Source organism: Lasioglossum baleicum, chromosome 20, assembly GCF_051020765.1.
Source record: "Lasioglossum baleicum chromosome 20, iyLasBale1, whole genome shotgun sequence".
NCBI lineage: Eukaryota > Metazoa > Arthropoda > Insecta > Hymenoptera > Halictidae > Lasioglossum > Lasioglossum baleicum.
The window spans coordinates 1,943,912-1,956,878 of NC_134948.1; the positions used below are offsets into that span (position 1 = coordinate 1,943,912).

At 45.4% G+C, this 12,967-nt stretch overlaps 1 protein-coding gene across 5 annotated transcripts in view; it reads right to left on the minus strand.

The window, feature by feature from the left end:
* LOC143218918 (uncharacterized) overlaps window positions 1-12,967 on the minus strand; it is a 306,463-nt gene that overhangs the window by 28,945 nt on the left and 264,551 nt on the right. For all 5 annotated transcript variants that reach the window (XR_013011185.1, XM_076444540.1, XM_076444542.1 and 2 more), the window contains one exon: window positions 10,419-10,653. Coding sequence is in view for 4 of the 5 variants with exons in the window: in XM_076444540.1 (XP_076300655.1) it covers window positions 10,419-10,653 (235 nt within the window). In the remaining variant the exon portion in view is untranslated. The remainder of the gene's footprint in view (window positions 1-10,418; window positions 10,654-12,967) is intronic.

Sequence of the window (12,967 nt, forward strand, 5' to 3'; positions counted from 1 at the left end):
GTAAATAATATATCTATGAATGTAATCGTGTAAATAGTTTCTTCTATTATTCATTTCACCAAAAAATCGGATGGCTAATTTCGGACAGCGTATACAGGGTGTCCCAAAATTCCTTCAACAGCCGGAAATGGGAGGTTCCTGAGATCATTTGAAGCAACAGTTTCCTTTGAAAAAATGTTATACGCGGCTTTGTTTAGGAGTTATTAACGAAAAACACGGACCAATCACAGCGCGACCTAGACGCGAGTTGGCACAGTCGGCCAATAGACAGTTGGCGCGCCATGACAACTCTGTAGTAACAAAAATCATATTGCAACACTGTACGTCCCCCTAGAACCCATGTAGCATTTCTTTGAACATTTCTTTTTTACAACAAATAACACTAGTTATTTGAGATCGTCACGTTACGAGACTCACCCTGTACATACAGAACGAATTTTAAGCCGGCAGAATTTTTTTTAAGGAAATGGCGGCACTTTGATTGTGTGGGTATCGATTTTCCACAGCATTTTTTACGTTTTACATTGTAAAAAATTGGAAAAAATCTGGCCGACTTGAAATTGATATCGTATCGGTCAGAAGGTGTACCGAAGGTGTACGCAAAGTTTCAAGTCGATCGGTTCAGTGGATGTCGAGATATCGAGGCAGGTGTACGACCCCTTCCAGAACGCATCTAATTTCCTCGTTTGTCTAAAAACTTGTAAACTTCGCTGAAACAAGAAGAGGGGCGTGCACAATGGTCGCGATAGCTTTCGCGGGGGTTTACGATTAAAAAATCCTGAAGGAAGCTTAAAATATCGCGTTCTACAGTAGAACGGCCGGCGAACCGGAAGCTATAAATCGTGCATGGGATTCTACGGAAACGATTCCATAATTCCTCGAGTCTCCGGGAGTCTCTCGGTGTTCGCGGGTTATTGCAGAGGAGTCGGTTTGGTTCTGTAGTATCGAGAGCGCGCGTATACGTTCCCGATTTTTCAATTCCCTTAAAAGAATCCTTCCCAATTCCGGAAAACGTCGGGAACCACAAAATCAATTCGCAGACGGGGGTAACGGGGACTGCTCGGAGCCCAATCTCTCCGAGCCGCATTTTCCACGGTCAAATAATTTACCGGATACAAGTTACCGCTCCCCCTGCCCCCCTCCATCCCCGCCCGCCGCCCCTGCTTCGGTAGCTATCCTGATAATTACGAGGCTGCCTTTTGTGTCGTCTCGTTCGCGTCACGATCCAACTAATTTTCCACTGGTTAACCAAATTATATTCGTAGCCGGTAGTGGATGTAAAAATTCTCCTCGAATTTCACGGACCGGACTCCGGGCATCCTCGGTCCGCAGACCAGACCGACGCGACGTCGAAATTCCACCGTTATTTCGGCAGATCGACCGACAACATTGCGAAGCCGAATTCGAACGGAATGGTGATCGGCTTGAACTAGTGGCGGGGCAGGGACGTGGTCATTAAATTGAACCCACACTCGATACGATTCGATAATCCGATAATAACGAGTTACGTTGTTTTCTACTTCCCGTGCAATTTTCGAGGGAAATTTCAAGTGGTCGGATTCTGGATCTGTACACGTTCAACTTATAATCCTCTTTGTCAGCGTTGTTTGACGTGCCGGCGCGGCGCGACTCGTCGATTCTCCATGCGAATGCAGAACGAGGAAAAACCGGGCGGTTTAGATGGTTTATTGGACGTCAAAAATCTGATTTTCCATATCGAGATACAGTCAACCGATTGACCTGAAACTTGGTGCGGATCTTCAGTATATACCTTTCGACATAAGTAGTAGCAAAATTAAAAAATTAGTGGAAAGTGTGGATCTTTTTCAGAAAACGCTGTAAAATCGGAACAAAACCTAATTTTTCAACAAAACTTGTCCCAAACTACAGCGAAGGGTTCATTTCAGATATACACCAAGTTTGAAGCAGATCGATGAAAGTAAAACGCAGTAAAATCATGTTTTTTCGGGAAAGTACAAATAATTGTTATTCTGGTGCACCGATGAGAGCAGGCATTAACAAGTTGGGACAACTATGTCTGCGAGAAGAGCCGGCGGAGCACCGGCGGGCCAACGGAAGTAGGATAAATATTGAAAAACGATACACATTTGTAAATAGATGGTCGTGGCGTGACACGAGGGGAGAGAGAGAGAGAGAAAGCAGGCCGAATGAAAATGACGAAATTGAAAATATCGGGGAACATATAAAGGGAGATATTAAAAAGTAGGGCGCACTAAAATAAATATAGGATTCATGAGAGCGCGCGCGAGAGAGGCAAAAATGAACGACAGACAAAGAGCGCTATACAGCTGGGAGTTGCAAAACAAAGTGTGGGAGATAGCGCACATTGTAAAGTGGAAAATACGATAGCAAAAGCTGGGGATGGTAGAGTATCGGGGAAATGGGAGCCCCACAGCGGCGGCCGCCTCGGCAAAGGAATAAAAAATAAAGCAAAAATACAAACAGCCAAGCACAATGCGTTAATTCTTGGTATAAATGATTCAGGGCCGTAGCGCACGTTCGCAGTTCGCGGCGGCGCGTTAATCATTTTTCAAGCGGCGGTGGGAGAGAGTCGTCAAAATATCCGAAGAAATAAAATATAAAGTCCGGCGTCACAAAGGCTCTTTCGAAAATTTTATCCGAAACCGATACGCGCGCGGAGCCCATAAGCGTCGACAAACGAACGGATAAAATAAAAGAAAGGAAAAAATCGTGAAAATTTCAGAAGGAGAAAAATCAACGGCAACACCAGGCGCTCCGTTGCTTTCTGTCTTCCAGCTAAAGATTCAAACACGTATCGGAATACGATATCGATTTTATTCGAGAGTGTATACGCCGCGCCTTCCTCTCGTCGTCGCCTGGAAAGCTAACGAATTATAGTTTGCGGAGGGTTTCAAAAATACCGACCGGAATTCGAATGAAATTTCGTTCCAGTTTCGTCAGTTTCTGTGCAGGATCAAATGTACTACCGCGTTGCGTAAAAAGGAAACTGTAAGGGATATAGAGACTCGAACAGAGTTGTTCGGAGGCTCTTGAAGTTTCTTCACGGCGAGCTACATTATTCAATGCGTCCTTCATCGCCCGCAACAGCAGCCATAACACGCCGCTTCAAATCTTAGCACTCCGTGGCCGGACGAGGTACAAAGATCTTGTCTTTGACATATTCCCATAAAAAAGTAACGGACCGTTAAATTGCAAGTTTTCCGCGGCGATCGTGTGCGCGCAGTCCCCTGCTACGACCGCAACGAAACTTTCAGAGCGTCCCCGCGGACCGGCCGAAGCTGCTTCTCGATATCTCGAGAACGGATCCTTTTTTGCAAATCTTCAAAGTATACTTTTTATTCAGGGTACGATAAAATCGCGGAGCAATTTTTTAGACGCCATTGTGAAGGGGAAACTTGCCTCTATAGCGTCATATTCGAACGAATTTGGGAAAAAAATGTTTAAACCGAATAACATCGTTCGAGTGTGTGAAGGTTCGAAAAATCAACCTCGGCTTCCGACTCAATTTGGCAAAAAGAGAATGATTGTTTAAAAAAATGAGTTCAAGGGCGTAACGATAGAGACTCCACCCTTTAAAATAAGCACAGCCGGAATGTTGTGCGAATTTTATTTGCGAAGTTACGCGAGTTCAAATATTGATTTCTTGGGTAAAATTTGTATTATAGGATATTCGCTATTTAACCAACGAAGAGAGATTTGAATAATAGATTGCCCTATTTGGCGAGATATTATTTTGAAATAAATGTTGATTGGTATGTTTGCAGACGGAATGGTTTGTGTGCATGTAATTTTACCAGCTATAAATCGTATTAGCCGTAATAACAATTGAATATGTGTTCCCGGTTAATTTGCAGAATATTAATCGGTCAGAAATGTCGAGATTAAAATATTTGGGAATGGCTATGAACGCCAGCGGACAAATAGTGAAGTAGCCTTAATGTCTCAATTGTTAGAAAAAATATCTGAGAGTTCCTAAAATTCTGAAAAATGTTTAATAATCTCCGTACAGTCTTTTCGATGTGAAATATCGTAAGAAAGGTAATGTTCATCATGATTACGGTGCTTTCCATTTAAAATCGATCGGACAGTTGATGGTCGAAGGGAGGGGGATCGTAAGTTTCCGGTTGAAAGCACCGAAAAGATTAAACGACCGTGGAGAAGCATATTTCTACGACCTCGTCGGCGAGTCGTTAAGAATTAAGGAACTGGTTCGCCGGGGCAGAATTATTGAATTAGAAAGAACTAGCATAAATATTCCGGCGCGGCGCGGCGAGATATCGATATGGCCGGGTTCGATCGGAAACGTGACTATTACCCTCGCCCAGTGCAACAGGAGGGAGGCTCGCGTTCTTATCGGGGAGAAATACTCTTATCGTGACTATATATCGGCCCGAATACTGGCGTGTACTACATAAAACTTTCGTTCGATTCAACGCCGCCGCGCCGCGGCCCCGAAACGACCCCGTCAATGTATTCCCTTGCACCGAGCGTACCTCTGACATTGTTACGCGTGTTACATTCACTTCCGGTGCTGCGAGATAGCGCACATGTCCTCAGATTTCCTGTGTTAAACTGAATTATATGAACACTAAACCCACCGACCATCAGAAGTGACTAATGTGTACGGTATTATGAAAAATAACAAGACTTTCAGAATAAATATAACGTAATAATTTTAAGATTAGCTTAGTTGTCCGCGAAAAAAAACGTCGAAAAATCGGTTTTTATTTTTTTTTAAGGATTTAATATCACGTGGAACAACGTTTGGAAATAATTTTTCATTTTACTGGAAGCGAAACGTGTATCCAACCGTGGCAGACCAGCTCTTTTGTGACGGTGGCGAAGCTTCCACCCAACGTAAGACAAAAAAGACATTTAATTGGCTTGGTTCGGCGGGTCCAAAGACGTTCAGTGAATCGCAGTGATTCGTAATCGTCCGGGCATGCTTTTACGCGCCGCAACTTCCGGTTCCGGTTGATTGTCACAGCTCGCCCCTAGCGTTTTACGACGGCCACGTACCAACCCCGCGGATTAAACCACCGACAGACCCTTCTCGATTTTTATTTCCCTGGCCGTCTTGCATGCTGAGCGAGCCACCGTAATTCCGCCGGACGATATAAAACCGGAAGATCGTTATACGCGACCTGAACACTGACCGGAAGACGAGTCATCTCCCACCCTCGAATATTTACAGATCGTAACTTCGAGCTGTCGTCTCGGCAAATTTTCCACGGTTCTGCATATCGTCAACATTCGCATCTCGAACAGAATGGAACGATCTTTCACACCGGCCAGTACCGTAGCCGGGTCGATCGAGGCCCAACACATTTTTCTAGCTCCAAATCCAGGGATAAAAGGGGTAGATTTTTTCTCTATCGAGAAAAAGACTCTAATCTCAGCCACCTACCGCCGCCGACACGAACTATACTCTTGGAGATGTTATAGTCGTTTGTTTCGGCTTTACGGGGAAAGGCTGAGCGTCCCGTTTATAAATTCCGTCATCGCGTTACGGATTTCGGTGGGCGAAGTTTCCCTATGGGGTTAGCGAAGGAATTCAGCTCGTCCGGGACCGGGAACAGGAACAGGAACAGGTAGAACGATCATAAATACAGCGGAGGAAGGAGAGCACGGTCGAATATCGATCGCCGGACGCACAATGGCTGCACGAATATTTATCAATGTATTGTAGCCGCTCTACATTATGTTGTGCCAGAGCCGCGGTGCCCAGCCCAGGAGATTCCGGGGCCTGTGTATCGCTAATAACAATTACAGCTGGACGACGATGTGGCTAGGCAGCCAGGTTAATCGTTTACATGGTGACGCGTGTTCGCAGCGTGTTACGAGAGGCTACGGTTTGCAAAACTGCCGCGAAACACGTGGAAAAATGCTGGGGCGCGTATCGATTGGTCGGCACCGGCTTACTTTTTGCTCCTCTCGCTGGTCTCGGTGTCCCCTTGTCAACTCCAGCCTGAATGATTATACAGGTGGACCACGGAATCCTTATCGGTGATAAAATAAAGTCTCAGCATGTGATAGAATTTCTCTCAGGTATCGACAGAGCGTCGCGCGGAATTTTCAAGAATTCTCGATTTCAGCGCCGCGCGAACTGGTTTTTCTTCTCCCGATGTAGAACGCTCCCGGAGAGCAATTATTTGATCCGATGTGGATAAAAACTTGAGCAATGGTTGCGGCTATAATCACCGGGAAAACAGTATAAGTGGCCCGCGCGATTTTACCGTGAGCAACCAACGGCAAATAAATTAAAAATCCTCGTCCATCGCGTGCAGGAAAACGCTGCCGACTTCCACCGCTCTCTCTCTTTCTCTCTCTCTCTCTCTCTCTCTCTGCAGCCTCGTCGAATCTACTGAAGATATCATCCTGATGATAGATAGCGTTCTACGGAGATACTGAATCAGCTCGGAGCTGGTGTGCAACGGATTAGATTCGTGCCCTCGAGTAGATCCGAAGTAGATTAGAATAATCAGACTTGGATACGGTTCGGGATGATTGGGAGTTGACTGCCGGTACACTTAGATTGTTCTACGTAGATCGAAAATAACTTGGGATTCCCCGTGTCAGCGTTACAGCTAATGACAGCCACCAGGAGGGTGGCACACTTTCCATTCGGAGCCTGATAAAGCACGGACGAAAAATCGTGCATTAACTTTCGAGGTCTCGTTGGAAAGCGAAGACTTCAATCTTGGCCTCCACTGTGGTCGCAGTCGCGGAAAAAATTTTTTCGCTTCCGTAGAGACGATTGAATTCGAGAAATCCTCGAGAAATGACTATTTTTTGCTTTTCAATCCGTATTTAGGATGTGGAGCGCAGGGTCGACGACCCCCAAACTGTATGTTGTGCGTTGCGTGACGTAAGAGTGTGTGCGCGTGTATGTACGAGCGACAACAAACGACAAGCTCGTCAACGGGCGTCGCGAAGGAGTCGTCGCGTCGCCGACCGTTTGCCCGAAGGAGGCAAAAACGCCCCGCGACGCGCAGCCGACGACAATTCGGAAACCGAAACCAGTCTATTATACAGAGTTGTAAAATTGTCAACGTTCCTTATTGTTAATCGTAATAAATAGTGCGTTTATTGTTCGTGTTGTCGAGTTAATTTGTCTCGTCCGAAGTCGACGCAAATCTATCCGCGTTGACGAGATCCTACAATATGTTGAGGTAAAAATTTTTTCAGTAAAAGTAACTGGGAGGTATTGAAAGAGGAGATTTCACGGTTTCGAACGAGTCTAGCTAGATCGCGATCCGATCATTTCTCGCGAGGTAGCATCAATTTCAAGATCGGGAATTTCCAAAATTGTGAATACACACCATGTAAATGTGAACATACTGATCGAACTTCTTGAGATTCCGCGTAATTGGTGCGCGGGCGGGTGCATTAGTGATATTACAAGAATCGTGAGGGGAGAGGGGATTAAAAGCCAACAGGCTACGTCCAGGTTGTCGCAGGAACGACAGCTAAATACACCGAGCCGCCGTGAATGATGAAGCGGGACGTGCTCCATTATCGTCGAACGTTTTGCATAAATTATCCGGGCAGAACGGCGGGCGGCGGGGCGGCGCGGTGTCGGCGCGGGATCGATCGCGAGAGGATTTCGATCGAACTCTCGAACAGCGGAGGGACGAACTGATCTCGCGCGATAAATCTTGAGGAGCTTCGTTTCGTCGACCGGGAACGACGTCCCTTTTCCCGAAGATGAGGATGAAGCGGGAATAACAAGACGGAAGAGAAAAATGAATTTACAATGATTTACCGCGAGGATATCGTCCCCTCCGGTTATTATATACACGAAGCAGCTTCCGTGACGGGAAGCCATTTTTCACGACGGCCACGAAGAATACTTACGGGCCGGCTGACATTTTAATCGATCTGTAAATAGCTGGTAGACCGACGCTCGCCGTTCGCCACAGGTTCTCCCGAGCGTAGGCGGCCTTGTTTTAACTATGGACATTGTAATAATAATTACGTCGAGGTATTAACGAGCACACGAGCCACGGTACCCCCAGAGGTTCCGCGAAAACAGCCCCGCCGCGCCGCGCCGTTGGCGTGAAACTTTTTCTCGAGCCTGCTGTTTCCGTTCCCGTTTCGATCGAAACTTTTCTAGACCGCCACTATTATCTGGACCATCTCTCGGCCCCCTATCAATTTTCCCGTGGAAATTATACCGTTTCTGAGGTTTCCAGTTACCGCCCGAGCAACGCTGCGAATCGAAATTAATGCCGGCGGGAACAGAAGAGACGTAGTCACCTAATACGACCACTTTGTCTCATTTAATAAGCTTGACATAAAGCCAGACGTCCTGGCCTCCTCTCACCTGCGCTTGTCCACCTCGCTTCCCATTTTTTATCGTACTCTTCCCGCCCCGGGAAACCCTTCTCTCTCTTCTTATTTCGCGGAAATCTTCCAGCCTGATCTCCTCGCGCTTTAATATACCCACGATTACGCGCCAGCTCGCGACTTTATGAGAACCGCCATGCAAGAGAACCCTCCACGCTCCGACAACGCCCTTCCCGCCGCTCTCTCTCTCTCTCTCTCTCTGTCTCTCTCTCAAGGAGTTCTACGTAACGCGGACCAGCAGGTAGTAGTAGAGGTATTCTTTTATATCTTCCGCAGCAGGTTTCACGAATTCATGCTCTCGCGACGGTTGGGAGCGAACCCGCCAAGAAAATGACACCGGAGAGTTGAAGAAGATCGCTCGGTCGACGAACGCTCCCAGAAGCGACCGGAATCCTAGAGTCCCTAGAGCCATATTGGACCCTAGAATTTGTAGACCTAGCCTGATGGACCCTGGAACCCCGAATCCTAACCTGTAATGTACCCTAACGAGTACCAAGACGAACCCGGCTAACCTACATCTAATTTAATCTTTACTAACTCTAGCCAGAGCTAATGCGGGACAAAGTCGTCTAGAATGAACGAAGTTAATCCAGAATTAAGAGAACGCGACTTAATCTTAACGATCTACGAAACGTCCAGCACCTAACGAGATTGAAACTATGAAATTGAGCCTAACCGAAAGACACCCCTAACAATAGTTAAATCGTAGCCTGACTAGTCCAGGTTTAATCTACTGCAGCTTAACACAATTTAATCTAGAATCGAGCCAATAACCTGCAATCTAGCCCGGCGTGACCAAACGCAGAGACCTAACCTAGCACGGTCTGACCAAATACACTCTTCCTCTACTGACGCCCGGTTAAGGTCGTGCGGCGCAAGCTCCGGTTGCCATTTTCACGAGCCACTCTCTCTCTAACATTTTATTACTTTCGCCTTGTTTCAGCTTGATTGTTCCTCTTAATTTTAAACTTCGAAACACATTCAACCTCGAAAATTAGGTTTAGTACCGCGGTGCTCAAGAGCCGGCGCATAGAGAAAGAAAGAGAGAGAGAGAGAGAGAGAGAGAGAGAGAGAGAGAATAAAGGAAAAAAAGGCCTTCGGCGCGGCGGTGCGAATTTATGCCGCGTTTAAAAACCTGGAACCGGTTTGCGAGTAAAACGTCGGAATTACATTTCGCTGTAACTGTAATTGATGATTTGCAAACGTAATTTTCATGAAACGTATCCAATCAATTTTATCGGAGACCATTCGAGGACACTAGGCAGCCAGACCGAGTACGATTTTTTTTTTGTAAATGCCTCGTAACAGCCAGTAATTGAACGAACATTTGAAAACACGCGTGAAACCAGGCAGAGAAAAATTCAACGATACAAACAGCTACAAACAATAAAGCATAGAAATGATTTTGATATAACTTTTATCTGCCTGTCAATTAAATTTCATTACATTTTTACGAATCCGTTCGGAAAGGTTTGACTCGTTTCAGAAGTTTGATTAACTGGAAAGACGGTATCATTTTGGAAAGAAGCTGTGAGATCTTCGACGCGTTTTGATAACTCAGAAGTTTAAGGAGGAACTCGAGCGAGTCCTCCTCGCAGTCTTAGGAAGACAATGTAGGAATGTTCATTGACATTCCGCCGGCTACGAGCAGCCAAAGTCGAGTATCTTCGTGCTTAATCCGGCACACGCTGTTTATTTATGCGAGCTCGAGTGTCTTCGGTATGTAATGAAGAGATTATCGCTGCATACCGTCATAATTGCGCGCGGTGTCTTACCGGAGCGTGTGCCGGCAGAGTCGCGCTATTTATTATTCACGGGGTACAGTGTCGCAGTTCACAGTTGGCAAATTTTTCATTAACCAACGGCAGAGCAGCAGAGAATATTTATCGCTTGGATAAATGTTTCTCAGCACATCCGCAACTAGAAAGAATATTAAATCGAAACGTAGCGTCTGTCACGTTGCAAAGATGAATTTTTCTGAAAAGTTAATTATTTAATGAATAAATAAGATATATTATATATATATATATATATATATATATATATATATATAAATGGCAGCTTACCAGTCGACGGTGGCCTTCGCGACGTACATCACTTGATCGTGAGAGTTCATTGGATGATGGTAATGGCGATCGGTGATGGGAACGATGGAGTGACAGACGAGACGAGTCTCGTTTTTATTAATTATTGTCAGGTTATAAGGCGATGCTAGCAGTCGGGACGATATCCGATCCAAGGCTAGCCACAGTTTATTGGCCACCACCCAAGACGGGTACTCGCATCGTTTTGTCTGATATTCTAAAACAATACATAAACATTCGTTAACACGATTTTCTAGCGATTTGTAGTGATCGGACCGATACCGATACTATTGATGATATTCAATCAATTCGATACCAAAGTACTCAATGGGAAGTATCGATACGTATTGAAGTGTAAGGTATTTGGTATTAATTTTCGATACTGATACTTCATGAATTGTTACCCGTTTGATACTTCTACGAAAGTATCGATACCAGTTTGATACTTCGTAAATGTTTCGATACCTGTTTGATACTTTACGAAAGTATTGATACCCGTTTGATACTTTATGAAAGTTTTGATACCTGTTTGATACTACCGTAGAAGTATCAAATCGGTATCAATGTTTTTGATACTCTTTACTTTTGATACCTATTCGGTACGGCATCAAAACTTGCGGATTGGTATCGATAGTATTGATTTGGTATCGGTGTGATCAGTAGCGATTTGTATTCCAAAAATGAGCTATAACATTCGATCGAATAAGTTTAATTCCTGCCGGAAGTTAAATACGATTAGACGTCCAAGAATAGGGCGTCGCGTCGTGGCAGCAGGATTTATTCTGTCCTCGAAATAATACAACTCCGTCGCTAACACAGTTATTCCAACCTCGAAATGCATAATACAACTAGAAACTCATTCCGGACTCTTCAAGTTCGCCAGGTTCTCGTGCTGATAACCAAACTGGCATGCAAACTTCGTTCTTTTTCATTCTTTCACGCGTTTCGCCGTCGATTCGCCATCGTCGATAATAATTGTATAATCCCGTGAAACGAGTAACAAAATCCGAAAGCAATGAACACCGAGTCATGGCGATTTTTGAAGGAGATTACCGTGCGAATCGAAAACGCGGCGATATTACTGTAGTGGTCTCCGTTCTAAACATAATTCAAAGGTGCATTTGCGGATCAACGATATCGCTTGGCCGATCGATATATCGATCACCTCTAGCGCAGTGCACATACATCGGCGCCCTTGCATTTTTAACGGTCCATTAATTCGTGCACGGTGATTGATAGCTGCGAGCAGTCGACCATCGACACGATAACTGTTTGCAGACGACAAAGCTGACGCCCGTTTATGGACGAGCTTCGCGTTTTTCCTGGACCATTGTAAACACTAAGCTATTTTTTTCGGTGACACAATTTTCCTACCACATCAGATAGCGCGCGGCTTGATTTACAACACTGTTACTCTGTGTTGCATTAAAAATCGCAATGAGAATATCAAATTCCACCACGATGCAGGACAACGTACACGGGAAACAACACTGAAATTCTACACCGGCCATTATCCGGCGCAATGCTAACTCATTTTAATATTTCGCTGCGTGCACAGTGCTGCGCAATTTGATACTCGCTCCTGAGTGCATTGTCTGAATTCATTTTTTAGGTTTCACTGTGTTCGGTTACGCGCGGTCTCCGAAGTTCATTCATGTTTGTTGCCTTCGAAATACAGGGTGACAAGAAATAACGGAGTTAATCGTTTCTTATTATAATTCTGTCAAATTGACGAATTTTTGAAAAACCAAATAATAACAACCATAACATGGACCTTTAGTATTCATATATTTAAGAAGTTTCGAAATGGCCACCCCTTGCGCCGATACAGAGGCTCAAACGTGTCTTGAAATTTTCGGCAATGGGCCGCAGCTCTTCTGGCGTCATTCGGTCCCACTCCTGGTACAGAGATTTTTTCAATGACTCCAAATTTTTATGGGGCCGAGCACAGGCCCTGGCCTCCAAAATCGACCACACGCTGTAGTCCATCGGGTTGAGATTCGGTGAGTACGGCGGCCATTCCACAGATGTGATGAAACCTGGAAAATGGGCTTTGCACCACTCCTGAGTCGTTTTCGTCCTGTGGGCCGGCGTGGAATCCTGCTATAACGTCCATTCCGGATCGCCGAGGTGCTGTTGGGCCCACAGAAGTACGACGGCTTCGAGAATGTCCCGTCGATACACTTCTTGGTTGATTTTGACCCCTCGATCCACGAAAACCGTAGCAAATCCCATTTTCCAGGTTTCATCACATCTGCGGAATGGCCGCCGTACTCACCGGATCTCAACTCTATGAACTCCAGCGTTTGGTCGATTTTGAAGGCCAGGGCCTGTGCTCAGCCCCATAAAAGTTTCGAGTCGCTGAAAAAAACTCTGCGCCGGGTGTGGGACCGAATGACGCCAGAAGAGCTGCGGCCCATAGCCGAAAATTTCAAAACACGTTTGAGCCTCTGAATCGGCTCAAAGGGTGGCCACTTCGAAACTTCTTAAATATATGAATACTAAAGGTCTATATGTTATGGTTGTTATCA